Below are 20,542 nucleotides of genomic sequence, written 5' to 3' on the forward strand. Positions count from 1 at the left end.
TAAAGTGAGGGATGACTTGTAAATGATTTGTAACATCAAACTATGATTCTATGACCTCAGAGCAGGAGTTCTCAACCTGGGGACCCAGAACTTAAAACAAAATATTTAAATATAATTGTTTCCCTTTGTAATCCTATGTCTTTTGCTTTTAAACATTCAAAAGCATTACTCTGAGACAGGGTTCATAGGCTTTATCAGTCTACCAAAGGGGTCCATGACATTAAAAAAATGGTTAAGAACACTTGACTTAGGGGAACAAGTGGTCTTTTTCCATCATCAGTGTCTACTGAAGGCAAGGTATTCAGAAAAGAAAAATAGACTTGGGAAATCAATAGTTAATTAAGAAGATCATGTCTAAGAATGGAAGTTGGATTTCTGTAATACATAGGAATGACAGTCCAGGAATAGAATGCAACTAACAAGAGCTGGTAAGAGAAGGTATTTGTCTGGAGTCTGGCAAATTTAATCAAGAAGGCTTTAAAATGGAATGGGAGGGGGACAGAAAACTGTCTACGTATATCAATCAACCTGAAATCCCAGAGATAAGCCATGTGGAACAGCAGCAGAAATATTCAGAAGTTAACAACAGACAAAAGCCAAGGAATGAAGTCAGTAATAAACCCCAGATGTCTACACACAAATGCACAGCACTGGAGGAAAGTAAACTGGAGATCCAAACACAAGGATTCAAATCTGATCTTACAGATAACACTGAGATTTGGTAGGATGAGACCCATGCCTGGAATGTATCTCTGGAAGGATATCTTATTTGAAAGAAAGATGATAGGTAAAAAGGATGGGGTAGGATACCACTGTATATAAAACAAGAACATGCATGCGTGCGCATGCACACACACACATTTGTGAGGAAATCCAGGAACCAGAGAAGGGAAGTATAGTGGAGAACTTCAGTCAGTTGACCCAAGTGATATCTTTCAAGTCTAGTATAGTGGGGTATTTGGGTCAAAATTGTTGAGTTAGAAAGCTGAGTGATATTGACATAGGAGTCTCATATTACAGAAGAAATACAAGAGTTGGGGAAACATCAAAACCTGGATGGAGGTGTGCTATAATAGTGATGAGGGACTGCACTTACCTAGACATCCACTGGAACTCCACCTAAAGCAGAATAGCTAGTAATTTCTTGACTTAGATTCAGCAAAACAGATAGATAAGCTTCCATGGATTAAAATTCTTCAGGGGAAGTCAGACAAGCAGGGATAGAAAACTTTCACAAATATAATCCGAAGACATAAGAAATGATTCTGATGAGAATAACAGTTAAGTTGTCTAAAGAGATGGATGTTGATGCACAAGGAACTTACCAATCAACTAAGATTTTTGAAATACATAATACACATGGAAGCAAGGAAAGGTAACAGTAGATCCAAAGTATGGTGGCACAATCCTGTAAGATCAGCAGTGCTAAAGCATAGAATAAACTGAGGCTTCAGAGGAAAGTTGAGGATAACAAAGTTTCCTTCCTTTTTTTTTCCTCCTTAAAGCTACATTGAAGGGGGAAAAGAGGATTAAAGAAAACACAGAAACAATATTCAGTTGAATGGCACAATGATAACAGAGGAAAGGCAGAACTCCTTCTTTCCAGTTGAGGAGAATGTTTTTGGGACTAGAAAAGACGGAAGAAAATTAAGAAGCTGATAATCCAGTAAGAAGATTCAAAAGCCCCTACTTGCTCTAAATGAGTTCTAGTCACAAAGCCCAGATGAACTACATTCTTGGGAAAGCATTTTGCAGATTTGTTTATGTAACCACTCTGTGATCCTTGAGGTCGTGGAGAATGGAAGAGGTGCTGAAGTACTGGGGAAAGACTAATGTGCTGATCTTCAAAAAAAGGAAGAAGATGGAATCTGCAAATATAGGTCAGTGAGCTTGACTTCAGTTTCTGGAAACATTCTAGAACATACTATCAAAAGGAGAGTGAACCGATGTTTTGTGAAAAATTAGAAAATGAAGTGATCACAAAGAGCAAGCATGGTTTCAGCAAGGTTATACCAGACTAACCTCATTTCTAGTTACCAGTCTAGTAGACTGGGTGATGCTTGAGCTTCCCTAGATTTCAACAAAGGGTCTGATAAAGAATCTCATGCTATTATTAAGAAAAAGATGGGAAGATATAGACTAGAAAATAGGTGGATTTGGACCTGCTTGGATGGCCAAACCCCAAAGAAGACATTCATTAATGGCTGTACATTATCTTGGAAGGTCTCCTGTGCCTTAAGAATCTATACTTAGACTTGTGCTGTTTAATATATTTTATCAATAATTTGAACAATAATGATAGTCAACTTTATATAGTGTTTTGAATTTTACAAGGTGATTGTTTTATAAAAACAATTACATATATACCTATGCAAAATTCCATTTGATGCATACAATCCTGTGTTACTATTACTCCCATTTTACAGATGAAACTGAAACTAAGAAGTATTAAACCTCTTGCTCAGGGTCATATAACTAGTGTTGAGGATTTGAACTGAGGTTTCCTTACTCTAAATTTATCACTCTACCCACTCTGCCACCTACCTGCCTCTAAATAAAGGCATGCTTATCACATTTGCATGTGATAACAAAGCTGAGAGGGTTAGCCAATACACTAGATGAAAGGATCCAAAAAGATCTTGGAACATTGACTGTCTAATAAGATGAAACTAAACAGAGTAAATGTTAAGTCTTTTACTTGGGTTATAAAAATTATCTTCACAAATACATGATGGGAGAGGCATGGCAAGACAGCAGTTCATTTGGAAAAGACCTTCAGGCTTTAGTGCACTTTGCAAGCTCAATAGAAGTCAACTGTACAACGTTGGTAAAGCAAGCTGATGCAATCTTTGATTGTATAGAGTCATCGTTCAAGACTCTAGAAGAGTCTTGAAATTTAGTTCTACTATATTCTTCCCTAGTAACATTACGTCTAGAACAGCACGTTCAGTTCAGGGCACCACATTTTAGGAAGGACATTGACAAGCTGGAGGGTACCCAAAGGGTAATAAGGATGGTTAGTCAGTAAACAGGCATTTATCAAGCACTTAACTTGGTGCCAGGCACATGCTAAGTGCTGGGGATATAAGGAAAGGTAAGAGACGGGCTATAGATCTCTCTTGATTTGGGGTTATACGAGAAACAGGTGAAACATATTTAGCAGGGAGCTACAGGGAAGCAGGTGGAAAACTGTCTCCATGTATTTAAAGGGTTACTATGTAGAAGAGAACATTTATTAACTTTTATTCTGAATGACTCGAGAGGACAGAACAAGTAACAAAGATGAACTTTAAAGCTTCATGCAAAGAACAACTTTCTAACAATTGGGGCTATTTAAAAGTGAGGGCCCTCTAGAATTGGATTCTCCCTTACTGGAGACGTTCAAGGACTGGATGACTATTTGTCATATATGATGTAGAGGTGATTTTTCCTTAAGTATGAGTTGGGCCAGATGGCATCTGAGGTCTCAGTTCTGAAGCAACTGTGAAATGATGATTAAGAACTCATTATTCCCAGTCAGTGCATTTTAGACAGTTTTTAGACAGTTTTTTTTAGACAGTTCTAAAAATAAATTTACCCTTAAATTGAGCCTAAATTTGTCTCTGTGTAATTTCCAACTATGGCTCAAAATTCTGCCTTTAGGAGCCAAGCAGAACAATTCCAATTCTCACTCTTCCATGTCAGCCTCGTTAAGTACTTTAAGATACCTATTGCGTATCTCCTATCTACTCCTCAAGGTTAAACATCCCAAGTTTCTTCTATCAGTCCTTGAATGCCAGCCCCCAGTCTCCTGGCCATCCCGGTCAACCCATAGCTTCTCAACAGCCCGTATAAAATGTAGTGCCCAGTACCCAACACAATATTTGAGATTTTTTTCAGAGTATAATGACATAACCTCCCTTACTCTTAATCAGCCTAAGATCAAATTACTTCTTTTGGCTACTACATCATATTGCTGACTTCTATTGAGTAGATGATCCACGAAAACCTTTTTTTCACATGAACTGTCTTCTAGCCATGCCTTCTCTAAGACATTTCATTCATCTTAAGTTCACTTTTTCAGCTTATTGTCCAGTCTGTCCTGATCTCTGATGGTAATCCCTCCCAGCTCTGTGTCATCTGCAAATTTAGCACATTTATTAAAACATGCTATTTTTGTTGTCACAGAAATCACTGACTTAAAAAAATAGTGTCGGCACCATTGTAATTTATATTGCTTTGTTTCTTCTTTCCTCACAAACAGGATTAGAATTACTGGTCCCTGACAGGATCCTCTAGTCACCAAAATGCAAATAGCATCTAGAATAAACTAACAAAAGCTGTCTTCATCACTTCTATTAAAACGCCACTTTAATGTCAGTTTTATCTGTAAAAGTTCAAAGACAATCTACTTCAATTAATGAAGAGAAGCAATCTTTTTTTTTTTTGTGAGGCAATTGGTGTTAAGTGACTTGCCCAAGATCACACAGCTCCTAAGTTTCAAGTGTCTGAGGCCGCATTTGAACTCAGGTCCTCCTGCCTCCAAGGCCGGAGCTCTATCTACTGCACCACCTAGCTGCCCCGAAGAGCAATCTTTTAACATAATGCACAGAAAGCAACACATCAGTTTAAAAAAAATATTTAATGCTGCCCAAAATGTATAAAAATACAGTAAGAATGGCAGTACATTACAAAGTAGTCTCTCCTAATTTGCTCCTTTTATATCTTTCTACAGTTCTTCCAAGCATTTAAAAAACACTTAATACACCAAATTTATGTTTTGCAAAGTCGTCTTGCTGGTGGGTGCTCTTCGTCCCCTGGATGTATAGTTTACGTTGTAAACAGATAACTGTGAGGCACTCTAGAGATCTATCAACCTCACTTTGATTCCCATTCCTGGAGAGGGCTTCAGGTCTTGCTTTGCATGTCAATGGTTCAAAATTTATAGCTTCAGAACCTTCACAGATCATGGAGATTTAGGTGTCAGTCAATCTCGGCCTACAACATATAATACAAAACAAAGTCACCAACCTGGTACAAATTTAACCCCCTTCCCCCAACATGGATACATACAAACACATGACTTACAAGAACTTTAAAAAAAAAAAAAGGCAACCAACAAGTGTTCCAACATTCCACATTCAATCATCAGATTAATTGTTCCAGTTTGTCTATGATAAAACTGCTCATCATCTCTCTCTTGGCTAGAAAATGATGGTGCTATGAGGTGAGCTTATATCAAAGCACTGTAATTTAGATTCCTCTTTGTAAATTACCAGCAAAAACCTTAGAGAAGACTACCTTTTCCAGTTCCTTTCAAAATCACATATTGGTCCTCATGTGACATACTGCCAGGTGGGCTTTGTAAAACTAGGCCCCTGGAGTAGTTTATCAAGATTAGTGTTTGCCCAATTTCCCAATATTTGGGGATTTAATATATAATGTTAATCCAATAGCAGTGTTATCAATGTGCGTATCAGATGCTTATATTGTAAAAAATGTATAGTTGTTTACTAGCAGTCTTGCTTCTCTTTGGCAAATAATATTGACAGAGAATTTAAGTTTCTAATATCACAGATTGATTGTATTTGTATTACAAATTTTTAGTGTAAAAAATAAGACACAGACAAAAATAATCAAGATATTTATTGAATGTCAAAGCTAAAACAAATAAGCACAAAAGCCCAAATCAGCATGTTATAGTATTGATAGATGAAATGACTTTCAAGGTAGGTATTACTGGACCTGTGATTTCAATGGCAAAGGTAACTCTCATGTGAGGAAATTTCCTCTGCCATGCAGAATAACATTTTCTCTGCAACTTAAAAGTCAGTCAGTCAACATTTATTAAGTGCCTAGTATGTGCCAGGTACTGTGCTGAGCCCTGAGGATACAAAAAGGTGTCTTGAATATGGAGAAAATGTGAATTGCCGTGGGTCACACAGCCAATATCTGTCAGAGGAAGGATGAGACTAAGTCTTCTTGATTTCAAGGTTGGCTCTCTATTCAGTATGCCATTCTGCTGCTCATTTTGAGATAAACTCTACTACTTTCTTGAAGATTTGCAAACCACTCAATTTTATTCAGGTTAATGCAACTGTATACCCCTGCAAAAATACAAATATTCCCCACTACAGTACCTCTAAATAAATGAAGCACACCACACTCACAATTTGACCAATCCCCCTAAATTTTAAGACCTACTTTCACTCTGCCTATGGCAATCCCCTTTTTCTAAACTAGGTATCTACAGCTTTGTACCATGTAGAAAGCTCCCCTTGCTCTGCTGTTTGAACATGGCCAGTCAAATTTTTAATGGAAACTCTCTCATCTTTAAACTGTTGATTCTTAGTAACACTTTGGATGATTAACAGATATATCTCCCAAGAATCATCAGGGGCTAAGGTGGCAGGTACTATAAGACAAGGCCAATTAGCTGTAAAGAGTAATTTGTATTCACTTCCCAGGCAGCCACTAAAAACTCTGATAACAAAAAGTTTAAATAAAAGAATAACATTAAACAAACTTTTTGATTCAGAGACCACTGTAATGGTGGACAATTTTTATTATGGTGGAATTGTTTCTTTTTTTGCGTGTGTAGAACTATGGTTCTATAAAAAATTACTATTTGGGCCAGTTTGAGTTTCAACAGATTTGTAATGGCCTTTGCTTCACTTGTGATCCAGTTCAGATCTCTAAGTTTAAATATTTCATGCATATATCCATTACATTTAAAAGAGTCTGGCAGGTACATTGTGGCAAACATAGAAGTCATTAAAAAGATTATGGTTCCATTAATTTTTCTCTATTGGTATGTTGTAGGGAGAGGTCTGTAAGATTAAATAGAAGTTAGGTGGGTTAGTCAAGTTTTTAAAGTACTTTATTTGCAAGAAAGCCAAAGCATATTACTTGTTAATTTTTATTTTATTTGTTACTACTTTATTTCTAACAACAAGAGAAAATGAAATGGCAAGCTGAATTAAATCAAACTAAACTAAATGTGGTTAGTGATTCTTGTATTTGGATAAAGCACTTATGCAAGACACTTATTTCATTAAACCATCCATTTTCCTTAATCTGGAATACCATAGCAACTGAATACACTAATGGAAAACCCTGCTCTCTGGTTTAAATTTGAAACCAGAGAAAGTAAAATCTTACACAGGGGCAAATTTTGCCCCTGGGTATTTATGCACAGCTCACACTAGAATGATGGCAAAGCACAAAAATCCCTATGCGTTGTTTTTGTACAAACACTATCCCGACTGTCTTTTCTGAGTCAAAGACAGGGTATCCTAAGTATTTTTTTTATGGTGGTGTCAAGAAATGAACAGAATTATGACTGCATATTTTGTATAAATATTACTGTCAAGCTAGACATTTGAAATGCAATGAGGAAAAAAGATATTCACTATTTTCTTGAAACAGAATGTGAAGTGTAAAAAAAAAAGTCAATGCTGTCCTAAATTAAAAACCTCAAATAACATACTTATTAAGTAACTAGGACCAATCGGAGGTGACTATGTAACGTAAGCAGCTGTAATGACTAAGTTCTTCAAATCTTCTATTTCATACCAAACGTAAAACCAATTTCCCAATTAGGGTAACTGACTTTAAAAGACAGCATTTTTCAACTATGTGTCATTAATGGTACTACCTGTTCCAAGTACGATGATGGGCAGGGACATTTCAAAATTCTTCCTAATTGAGTTGTCAGCGATAATACCAAAGCCCCTTGGAAAAGTTAATTATGTGAATCAGTGACTACACTGAAAAATGTTACTGATTAGGGGAAAATAAAATACACTACACGAAAAAGGATCAGAAATGACTGTAAAAAATAATGCTCCAAAGAGAATAAAAATTTTTCAAGGATCCAAGTGGCAAGGAGGATACTCTTTACCTAGAGATGAGGGGAAGAAAAATCCCATGGAAAATTACTCTGAGTAGTTCTTAGAACAAGGTTAACTGTTAAAGACAGAAAAGTCTTGTTGCTGAGAAGGAAATGTCAGGGCTCAAAACACACACAATTTTCAAGTCAATTATTCGAGGAAACAACAATGAAAGTAAAAGAATTTAAACTCCCTGGATTATCCACTAATTTGTTGGGCCAGTGCTAAACACATAGTAGGCATTCAATAAATACTTGATGAGTCCAGTTGCCCTGTTAAACCAGAAGTTCATGAGATAGTACACAAAATAAACATTAAAATATTCTTGCACTTGAATGCAATAGCCCTGCCCATTTTCCACTTTGTCCTTAGCAAGGCAGCAACTTGTGAAGTCATCCCTAAATGTTATTTCCCAAGAAAGATACACATAACAAACAGCAAACTCAAGCAACAAAACTGTAGAAAACATGAATGAGTTTTCTTTAGCCCCACAATAATATATGATCCAACAGATATCCAGATATCTGAATTTAAAGTCATGAGACGTGGTTTTCTATTGTCTAATTTCACAGGCTAGAGATAAAAAAAAAAGACTTGTTGCATGCACATTAATCTAAAATTCTGTCTAAAGGTAAAATAGCTATTTTTATTTGGTTATCATTTAAATGAAAAACAAAAACAAAACAACCCAAAACAAAAACAAAAACAACAAGAAAAAAACCCCAAACCCACCCTAAAATACAGGCTACTAAAGGCATAGGATACCACCAAGATTGCTGTATGTTTCAGAATACAGATCTGGTTTTTGTGAATACACACCTCTGTTAAGTCCAAACTGGCAGTACTTGCAACACCTGGGGTCAGGAACAAAAAGCAGAATCCACCAACCAGTTAGATACAATCTATCAGGTTTTATTGACTGCTCATTCTGCCCTAGATTGAACTGAAGAATGTGTCTAATCCTTTATGGCCCTGAATGGACAACCCAATGGCTATTATCTTCCACCTAACTACCTCCATCTTATTCTCCAATCAACTGTCTCTACCCAGGCTTGGACTCTGTAGAAGTGGTGAACTTGGGTTTATAGAACTCCAACTCCTGTCTGAGGCACATAACAGAAGTTATTAGTCCTAAAATATCATGATGCTTGGTTGATATGACTTTAAAAAAAAGATATCCATAGATTTTTCTCTTAAGGTCAAAAATAAAATTCAAGGGAAAATATCAGTTTTTGGTGTTCAGTGTAGCATAGCTGTTTGTGTATCCTTTATAGCCTTCTATAAAGTGAGGAATATTTTGGAAATGCATTCACCAATGTGAATTTTAAATGTATAGTGGACAGTAAATAATTGTGAATCTCATCAAAACTTCAAGTATGGATCTGTGACATTTATAAAGCATACATTTACACAGATAAAAATGCTTCTCTCAGTTTTCTGAGAATGGTGACTCTAATCCTTGAATGTCATTTTAGGAATTAACAGCAGGAGCATCTCTAACTGCAGAAGAGTCAGAGGAGATTTCTCTCTAAATGCTAGGCTTCACTCAAGTTTGTAACTGATGCTGAAAGCAAATTAAGTAATTATGCAAAAAGTGAAGTACTCTATTGTACAAACTAACTACTTTTATAATCCCAGTTTTGTGTTGTTGGTTTTTTTTAATCAATGCAGATTTATACAAATGTTATTCAGGACAAAAGAGGCCAAGAGCAGCACAAATAAATAAGAGAAATGGCCAAATAGACCCCATATATCATGTAAAGCAAGTTATAACCTCTGCATGACAGAACTTTTATCAGAGCTGTCATTAAATGGATAACTTGACTAGCATTGGGCCTGGCACATAGTAAGTAAGCACTTAATAAAAACTTGTTGACTAGACTTCACTTATCATTGTCACTTCCTTTCCTTTCTCCTGGCTGTCCTTTGGTAGAGATGCAAAAAAACCATGGGATGAACTAGGGCACACACAAAGAAAAGCAAGAGGCAAAGCATCTGGATTATTCCCCAAACCTTCTGAACACATAATGAATGTAACTGTAATTTATGTTAAATCACTTTCTTTACCCTCATAATAACACACTAGAATTGGAACATGGCTATTAACCTAAGTAGATTGGGCAGAGCAAAGCAGAAAGAATTTTATTCTATTCCAGTTGCAAATTCCACAAAGAAATGCAGAAAGAATAGTCATTTAACATAAAGTGGCCTTTGATAAAATTTATTATCACTTCATTTGTTTTCTTCGCCAAAAGAAAACAATACTGACTTGCATTAGAGACATGCTGTAGAAGGGACCAGAAAAGGAAGTGGGCTGGTTATATAGTAAGAACACAGGATAACACACAGCCTGAGCATTGCATTGGGATTCATAAAAACATTAAGAAAGCAAGAGGAAAGTTTCTATTATGTTGGATTGATCCTTTATGGCAGATTTGTAGAAATGCATTGATAATAACTGTTCAAGATAAGGCACAAATTGGGAGAGATCTGCACCAAAGCAGGAAGCAGTCACATTGATGAAATCATGGATCCATTTGACCACTTCTTGCATTAGGCCAAACACTATGACCAATAGTTGACAGAAAAGCACCCAGATGGGAAAAAAGAGTAAAACAGCCATTCTGAGAAACAAATCAAACCACTGTTTATTCTTCTTACTTTTTTTTTTTTTAGTGAGGCAATTGTGGTTAAGTGACTTGCCACGAGTCACACAGCTAGTGAGTGTTATTGTGTCTGAGGCCAGATTTGAGCTCAGGTCCTCCTGACTCGAGGGGCAGCACTCTATCCAGTGTGCCACCTACCTGCCCCTATTCTCCTTACTTGCTGAACCTAAGGAACCAATTCTACTTAATCAAAATTGAAGTACATAGTTAACATAGTATACCTCTCTGTAATGTCTAATGAAATTAATAAGTCTCAGATACGTTAATTTTAAAAAATGAAATGTCCATCTTGGTTTGTAAACTCTGAGCTTAGAATATAAACTTCTGGATGATAATGCTTCATAGCTTTAGAACTACAAGGAACTTAGAATCTCTTGAAATCCAACCTTCTCATTTTCCCAGGGAGGAAAACTAAGGCTTAGAAAGGTCACACAGGTAGAAAATATCTGAGCTAGTATTCAAATTTAGGTCCTTGAATTCTAAATCTAATATTCTTTCCACTACAATATGCTAGTTATATCTATACAATTCTTTATCTAATAAATGCTTCCATATGATGATTGACAAATTTCCAAGAATATCAAAATATTACCACAAACTTTTATGAATTTGTATTTTGCTCAGTTGTTTCAGTTGTCTGACTCCTTATGACCCCATTTGGGGTCTTCTTGGCAAAGACTGGAGTGGTTTGCCATTTCCTTCTCCAGCTCATTTTACAGATGAGGAAACTGAGACAAAGTTAAGTGACATGCCCAGGGTCACACAGCTAGTAAGTGTCTGAGGTTGGATTTGAACTCAGGAAGAGAGTTTTCCTGACTTCAGGCCCAGTACTCTATCCACTGCACCACTTAGCTGCCCTACAAAATTGGTAAATGTTGTTAACGTAAAATCTTTTAATAATGTTTAAAGTTTTGGGCTATTGCTTCTTCAATACCATTTTCCAGGACTTCTACAAGAAAAAGTGAACTCCCTCTAGGACTTCACTCCTTCTAGGGGCCCATTAGTAAGTTTCTGCTATACTAGTTCTCACAAATGACATGTTAAACAAAATAAACACAAGGAAGAATAAAAAGCGGAGTTGAAACAGAGATATAATACCCTAGAATTGTGAATTGCTCCAAAATAGAGAGCAGTGTAAATAATGAAGATATGAATGGATTATGAACCACTCTAAATACACCAAGGGATATTGTCTTTTTAGTGCTGACTACCTACATATATACAGGTTCATAGAGACTGAGAGTTGCAAGACAGCTTTGAGAACATCTAGTCTAAACCCTTCATTTTATAGATGAGAAAACTGAAGCCTTTAGAGGGATATGACTTGCCCAAGATCCAGAGCTTTGACTACAAATGCAGTGCTTTTCCCACTACATCATGAAAGTATTATAAAATTTTTCCTTCAACAGATCCAACTCCAGTTGCTTGATCAACTAAATCTAATATAACATGTAACCTGAGATCCAAATATATTTTGCAAACATTGAATTAAAAGGAGAAAAACAAACCAAGTTGGAAAGCAAAGATACTGCCGGGAATAAACTTAGTTTTGGATAATGCCCCAAAATGTATGGTCTTGGCACCACAACAGATGTAATGTAAAAATGTGTATGAAATGCCTCCTGGCTATCTCCTTTTGACTAAAAAGTTTAAAGAAAACAATACTGAATTAGGACACAGGCACAAGTTAAAAAATACTTATTTAATAAGTAACTGTATCACCTACAATCTATATTAAGTACTTCCAACAATTTCAACCAAAACATTTTAATACGTTTATCTATACTATCTATATTTCTTGGAAAATTCCAAATATTTGCAATGTAAATCGAAAGTCAACAAAATACAGACAGGCTAAAAGTTGAGTGGAATGTTGGAACTTTAATAAAGCTAGCACTCTGAAGAGCATTCTAAACTCTTAACATAGCTTCTATTAAAACAATGTGCTTTTAAAAGCCAAAGGGGTTCCTCCCCCCACAACAATCGCATCAGGAGTTTAAAGGGACACGGTCAGGCTGCAAAATTAATCTTTTCACCAAATATTTTAGAGAACTTTAAAATTCAATTAGGAACCTACAAGATTAAGCCTAATGTTCACATTTCATTCAGTTTAGGAAAATGAAACTATGGACTGGGATTAAGTTGTGGCTAATATTTTACTTCTTCAATCTCATGCATTACCCTCAATTACAGTTTTAGTGTATTATCAGTGAAAATCTTATGAAAAATCTTTATAATGAACTATAGAAAAATAAATTTTATAAAGCCTTACATTTTGAATTAAGAGTTACCTGACAGTGTCCCTGTAAGTGGCATTTTTCTTTAAATGTTTTCCGGGGGAATTGTTTTTGGTTTATTAACTTCAGTGCGGGAAATAGCAAAACACAATGGAATGCAAAATATACAGTAAAAATTGCTTTGTCAGACTTTCAGTCACTAATACCAAATCTCTAGTAATAATGAAAATTTATATGGTACATCTAATTCAATGCACAAATCAGAACATTCAGTTCCAAAATAAAATTTTTTTGGGGTAACAGATCTTTTTAAGCTGGGCTTTTTTCAAAAGTACAGTTAACTACAAAAAGGATTAAATAGGCAGTTATAAAATATATTTATCCTAAGAATATAAAATGTTGATGCCCATGTTGAGAATACATTACACATTATGCACATTTTAAGGATCATTTGTTTTAATGTAGATAAAACCACAATGTTTATTGCTTGTATCAGGTGTGTGAATTAAAACCTAGACAACCTACACAGATACATCCCTCTGGCTAAGGGTTTTTTCAGCTTAATTTGGTGAAATGTAACTTTTTAACTGTATCAACACATTTGCAAGAAGAAAAAATTATAAACTTTTCTTGAAAACAAACATTAACATCTTTATTTTATATAGCAGTTTACAGTTTGGTTTTCAGAAGTACCTACAGGTCAAAGTCCTGAGATGTTGACTTGTGACTGACTTCCATCACTTATCTGGTTGGTGACTATTCTACTACACCGTTTTCAGGTACGAGTAGGGAGCTTGCTGCTAAGAGACAAAGCCCTAGTGATTAACTGCAACAGCAACTCCATCAACTCCTAGTGCAGAAGCTTGCTGTGCAAATTAAGGCTTTACTTATAAGGAATGCTTCTGACAATACAATGTCCAGCAAGCAAAAGCGCCAATCAAAACGAGTGCACCAAACCCCATCATAGTGAGAATAGGTTTCCAATATAACCACCTTTTTCTTTTTCGTTCAGTCTCACTTAGCCTCTGTTTCATCTGCTGCACCTTTTGAGCTGTATTAGCTTTTCTGTCCTCTCGGTATCGTTTCCGAACAGCACTACAAACAAACAAATATGTAAGCAAACAAATTAGTTGAATTTTACTGCCTACTCAAGATGAAAGAAACAGAGCAAAGAAAAGTACTTCCCCCAATACACTAATTCCATAAGAGATATAAAGCACTTGAACAAAACAAAAACATGAAAAATGCAATCAATTTCTAGAATAGTTTTATACCCTCACTGTGATCTCAAAACTGAAGGCAAAGCTTTCATCTGCTAAGAAGGGGACTTGTAGAATGTGCATATATATTTTAAATTGTTGTTTTTTTTAAATCTAGCCAGAGGAGCAGGAGTTTAAGTACAAAGAAAGAACCTAAAGCACTCTTTTACCATCAAGTTTATCTTTTTCAGGATTTTCATCATCTTCTAGAAGCTTTGGCTTTCTGAAGTTTACATCTAATTGACATTTCTCTACTCTGTCTTAACTTTGCTTTAATGAAAACTCTTCAATTCTAAGACATTCTGTGAAAGAAGCTGCAAGAATAGTTTCTCCTTTCCTCAAAATCATTACAAATCTGAGTAATATAGCTTAAGGAATCTGGGTAGATAAGGATTATTCCCAGACTGAGATACCAATCACAGGTGTTAGCCTAATAGAATCATTTAATTTACAAAGAAAGAAGGGTTAATGAAAAGACCACTGAACTTGGTAGTAAAGAAGCCTGGATTCAAACACTGGCTCTGATAACATACAAATTCAATTAATTTCAAATAAACTTAATTTCTCTAAGCCTGTTTTCTCATAGAGATATTAAGACTTAATTTATACCAAAGAACTGTTGTAAGGCAAATAGTTTATAAATCTTAAAATGGAAGAATAATTTGATTGCATAACTTAGTTTGTAAACTAAAAAGATCTCAGCTTTTCTCTAAAGAGAAATACAAAGTATAACATGTATATAATAAACATAACATCTCAGCATAAAGGTGACATGGCAGAATTTCTGCAGACCTTCCATAAAAGACCTTGTAAAGAAGCATGCACATGTCTAACTCACGTGATAAGATACTGTATATAAACTCGGCAGATGTGGCTTTGAATCCTACCCTTTACACATGCTTGCCGTATGACCATGAAAAAGTCACTTACCTCTCTGAGACTGTTTCCTCAACTGTAAAATGGTAATAATATTGCTTGCATCACAGAGGTGTTGTGAGGCAGGCATTTTATGAACTCACAACTATACATGGGAACAGTTATTACTTTTATTATTATTAAATACATAGAGAAATCTCACTGGATTATAGGGATTTTTGTGCATTCAAATTGCGCTCAGTTCTGAATGATATAGCTATAAAGCTGCTTATACTTATTTTCTCCTTGGTATTTCTCATCCTTCCTCTTAATTCCCCACCCACTCCTGTCTGATTCCTTGTTAAGTGTGATATATTTCCACACCAAGGTGGCAGTGTCCAAACTTCTTTTTCTGTTTCAGATAAAAAGGGCTTCTCCCCTCACTCCTTCCTTCATGTCTATATACTCTCCTCAAACCCTCAAATTATAAGTAGCACGTTTTATTCACCCCCTTTGTCCTTATTTCTAAATTAGTGTATCCCCCCTTTACTCTCCTTTCTCCTTCTCCTCTTAAATACCTTAGAACACAACCAATCCACTTCTAAGACCTGTTTTTCTTATTTAACTAACCCTTCAAAATGCTTTGAAGACATTACAGTTCTGAAAGGAATGTTTCTTCTCCATTCAAATGTTTGACCACACATCATCCTGTAACTCCTTTCAAGTGCTCAAATACATTCACCTTTCTAAGTTTCTCTGGAATCTTGTGTTTGTATTTCAAAATTCCTGTTCAATTTTGGTTCTTCTTAAAGAATGCTTCAAAGTCTTCTATTTCATTACAAATCCATTCTCCCCTATACAATTATATTCAACTCAGCAGGGTAAGTTATTGTTAGTTGTCTTTTGCCTTTTAGAATAGTGTATTCCAAAAAGCTTGTCATTTGTAACGGAACCTACCAGGTCTTATGTGTACCCAACTATAGTTCCTTAGAAGTTGAATGCCTTCATTCTGTATGCAAATGCATATAGAACTATTAATTTATTAATAGTAAATACTGTTAATTATTAACATAATTATTATTAATACTGAATCATCAAACTATTATTACTATTATTAAACAACTATTTTTTTCAGTTTGATGTGGGAGATCTGGATTTTGACTCTAACATTTCTGGGATTTCTCCTTTTGGGGTTCCTTTCAGGAGGTGATTGGTGGATTCTTTTCTGTCTTTACTTTGCCCTTTAGTTCTAACAGATCTGAGCAGTTTTTATTTAGATTTTTTGAAATACAATGTCCAAGCTTTAAAAAAAAAAATCCTGATTTCCAGGGAGTCTAATGATTCTTTAATACTCCTAGGTCAACTGTTTGTGATTAGACAGTTAAAAATATTTTGTCAAACTACATTTTGTTCTGATATTTCTTGCTGATTCATGGAGGCATTGATTGCTCTTGGGTCCATTCCAGTTTTCAAGGACACCATTTCTCGGGTAAGAGTCACCACTTTTTCTTCCAAGATACTTATTCCCCTTCAAATTCTTTCCTTAAAAACTCTTCCCACACTTCTTATCTCATGCTTCATTATTTCTAGTTATTTACATAGTGGAAAACTCTCTTTCTCCTTCGTAACTCTGCCTACAGCTGTTATGGAGTTATGATTTGCAATAATTTTTTACACTAGTGGTCTTTTCTTGGATTTCTTGTTTCCAGTGCGCATTTAGTTCCTGAATTGGGGCTTTGGACCAATGACCAAAATCCATCCCCTGCTGCATTTTTGTGTGAGGTGGTTCAGTTTGTCTTACTCTGGGTCCCCTAAGTTTTTGTGCTGACTGCCACCTCCTACAGTTTGGGAGGGCCTTAGGGGCCCTCCCTGATATCTCAGGACAGAGTGTTAGGGACCTCAGAACGCTCAGGGTCTGAGCAATACAGCGCTCTATTTGTTAGTGTCCACTGTAGCTACCCCTAGGTGATGAAGATTCCTACTCAAGGGTTTTTTCAAGGATCTCTCCATTCTTGCTGCTTCTGGACACAGTCTTACAGGCTACCCATGTCTCATTGGTTTTGCCTGAGGTCTACTTCCCTTTCCTATTGTCTGGTCTTCTGACTTTTGGTAGTCCTGGAGTGGAAGATGTCATTTAATAGCTTCTCAATGGGTTTTCTGATCATTATTCAGTCTCATGCAAATTTCAGAATTTTGCCGAAAGGTAGTGGGGCAATGGTTACCTTGCCTCCTTCAAGTAGCCATGGAGATTCCAATTCGAGACTTAATAAGCATCTAATATATGAAAAGCACTTGGGTATAATCAGGGGTGGGGGCATAATTCAATCCTGTGCGATAGGTAACAAAAATATTAATACTCCACTTTACAAATGAGAAAACAAGCTCAGAAGTGAAGTGAGTCGTCCATGGTTACATATTTAATAAACACCAGACCTGACATTTGAACATAAGTCTTCTGCTCCTAAATTCAGTCCCCTTTTCACTATACCATGCTGCCTCTTCTCATTAACTGCTTTTTACCCTGCAGGTAATGGGTAATTAATCAAGGTATTTTGACATAATGATAATAATAGCTAACATTTATATTCCTTTAAGGTCTTTCAAACCATATCTCATTCCATCCAGAAAGGAGATTATTATAAAGAAAAAATTAGCGTTTAAATAGGATGGATTTGAGAAGAATGAGTACATGAAACAAGCTGAGTACTGATTCAGGAATTAGGTGGCAAGGTCTAGGATGGTAGCAGAGCATATGAAAAGGACAGGACATAGGCAAGAAACATTGTAGAGAAATAACTGGACTTGTGCTTAACTGGATATGATACAGGAGGAAGAAAAATAGAGTCATGGATGTTGGTTTTAAGGCTGGGTGAATTCAAGAATGGCAGGAAAAAACAGAGAAATAGTTAAGTTTATAGGGGGAAGAAGGACAAAGATTAGTACAGTATGGATATGGCAAACTAAAGATGCTAAAGGGATATTCAAATGGAGATGTTTAGTAGGCAGTTGGAAATCTGGGATGGAAGAAAAAGCCCAAGAAGTAGGAGAAAAACCATAATACTGTAGTTCCACTGAACTCAATTCACTTCAAAAGTAAAGGCCTACTAAGGACAAAGCACTGTGCATTAAAAAAACAAAACAAAACAACCTCCCCCTCCCCAAAAACATGACATTCATGGCTCTCAAGGAGATTAAAGATGGTAACAAATAGATTGAACAGTTTAAAAAAAATCCACAAAAAAGCAGGATGACAAACTAGCCAGAACAGAAAGAAACAAAGCACAGCACCAATACAACCATGATGACCTGGACCAGGACTACTTCTAGCTGAACCCTACTGAAAAAGATGAGAACATAATAACAACAATAATAAAAATGAAACAGGGGCAGCTAGGTGGTGCAGTGGATAGAGCTCCAGCCTTACAGTCAGGAGGACTGGGTTCAAATCTTGCCTCAGACACTTGACACTCACTAGCTGTGTGACCCTGGGCAAATCACTTAACTCTGACTGCCTCACCAAAAAGAAAAAAAAAGAAAAAGAAAACAGCACACAAACCAGAAATGGTGTAAATAGGGGGGAAAAAAAGATAAGTAATGCAAGATATTTTTAAATGGACAAATGATATATTTGAATAATTGAAGCAAGAATTAACAATGGTAAGAAAAATTACAAGCACAAATAAAAGCTTGTGGGAATGAACAAATTACAGAAGGAACTGACTGAAGAATTAAGATGCTAAAAAGGACTAGGAGTGAATAACACTCCTTCACATTTGTATTTACATATTTATAAAACTTTAAGGTTTACAAAGGATTTTGCTCACAAAACCCCTCTAAAGTCAGTAGTGCAAATAAATTATCTACATGGTATAGATGAAAAAAAACTGTCTTATACTTCTTTTACATCCTCTAATAATACTAGGCATATAGAAGATGCTCAATAAATCGACTTGGAAGTGAGCAGAATAATTGGTGATAACCTTTAAGCTTTGACTCCTATGATCCTACAAAGCAAGATTATTCAAAAGTCACTGTTCCCATATATCTGTCTAAACATGCAAAACAAAATGTGTTAACTCCATGAAACTTACCTTTCAGTGCTCTCTTCTACTGTATCTTGCATCTTGGTGGAGAGTTCTGTAAGGTTTATTTTGTCATTTTTTTCATCTTCTTCTAATCCCACCCTATTCCCATTGTACTTTCCAGTGACTATTGTAGTTGGATGAGGTGGTGAATGCTCATAGTTAGGTGCCTCGTCTTCATTGGAAAGTTCTTTCCACCGCTTCTAAATTGGGAGAAAAGTACAACATGGTAGTTAATGAAATACTTTATCTCCATTACAAAGTTCTTTTCACCCTTTCTAAAAGGGAAAAAAAGTGGGACATGGAACCAAAAAAAAAAAAAATCCCTCAGTTCAATGTTTCATACAGTATACTATTAGTCACTTCATTAATAAAATACCTCACCAAATATAATAACCAAGGGTTAGCAACACTTTCTCTTTTTTAAAGCCATTTATCTAAAAAAAAATTACACTAGAACCTCATGATAGCACTTAGAGAAGTATTTAGAATGAGTGTGTGTGTGTGTGTGTGTGTGTGTGTATATATATATATATATATATCTATCTATCTATCTATATCTATGTGTACAGTTCATGTCTTTGTCCAAGAGAATTTTGTTAATGAAGTACTAAAGCAATCTCCCACTTTCTAGTGGTAATGAAAATGGAATATTTGACATGATCTAATTCCTGATCATACTATAGAGAATAGCCTGTTGATAGGTCATCTGCCAGCTTTTTAACCTAGGTGTGCTTCTGCCTGGTCTGCCTTACAGTGCACTAGAACTTAAAGATTTGAGAACTGGCCTATCATTGGAATGGGAAAAACTCCATCAATATTCCTGGACCGCAACAGCAGACAACAGGGAGCAGCATCCATCACTGCAACTCTTCATTATCACCACTATCATGGTGATGAGCAAGAGGAAAAGAATATGAGAGAAATAGAAAACCAGTGTTTCTAGAATGGCTTAAAGATACCAGTATGCAGGTATATTCTGTAGCCAGAAGACCACTTGTAATTCTTCAAAATGGGACCTAGACAATTGGTAGCTTGTGAACTGGTCAACTAAACTGGAAAACAAGTGGAAATAGGACCCCAAAGTCACTAAAGGGTATCTACCCTTTGACCTTGCAATATCCCTGAGAGTTCAAAGAAAGAAAAAGTCCCATATGTATAAACATGTTCAAAGCAATTCTTTTTGTGGTGACAAAGAACTGGAAACTAAGTGCTAGCTTACTAAATGGGAAATGGCTGAAAAAACTATGGTATATGGCCTCTGAATCAAGAACACCTGAAATAGAGTCCTACCTCTGACAGAAATTAGCTCTACGATTCAGAGCAAGCAACTACGTATCTCGGTGGCCCAAGAAACTCTGAGATATACGATCAGCAAGACATTCATCAGGTTCCCATGCCAAATGTTTCCCATAACCACAAAATTACAGATCAAGATTTAAAAAGAAGTTTTTGTAGTTTGAAATTGTTCTCTTGAAATTTCATTTATTTGCTTAACAATCCATTTTTTCCTTAATGAAATTTCAGCTCAGTATATGTCTAAAATACCACAAATCATTCACTAAAAATGAA

The 20,542-nt window shown here is 35.8% G+C and overlaps 1 protein-coding gene across 3 annotated transcripts in view; it reads right to left on the bottom strand.

The window, feature by feature from the left end:
- Positions 1–4,602: 4,602 nt before the first annotated feature.
- Positions 4,603–20,542, bottom strand: part of PTPN2 (protein tyrosine phosphatase non-receptor type 2) — a 101,037-nt gene continuing 85,097 nt past the window's right edge. For 2 of the 3 annotated variants that reach the window (XM_020985577.2, XM_078153534.1), the window contains 2 exons: positions 18,980–19,173; positions 12,221–13,869 (listed from right to left, as the gene is read on the bottom strand). In XM_020985577.2, the coding sequence (XP_020841236.1) occupies positions 13,662–13,869; positions 18,980–19,173 (402 nt within the window). In that variant the 3' untranslated portion in view covers positions 12,221–13,661. Of the gene's footprint in view, positions 4,978–12,220; positions 13,870–18,979; positions 19,174–20,542 lie in introns of those variants that run through there. The other variant, XM_020985578.2, reaches the window with a different exon arrangement.

Source organism: Phascolarctos cinereus, unplaced genomic scaffold (assembly GCF_003287225.1).
Source record: "Phascolarctos cinereus isolate Bilbo 61053 unplaced genomic scaffold, phaCin_HiC Scaffold_4;HRSCAF=312, whole genome shotgun sequence".
Lineage (NCBI taxonomy): Eukaryota > Metazoa > Chordata > Mammalia > Diprotodontia > Phascolarctidae > Phascolarctos > Phascolarctos cinereus.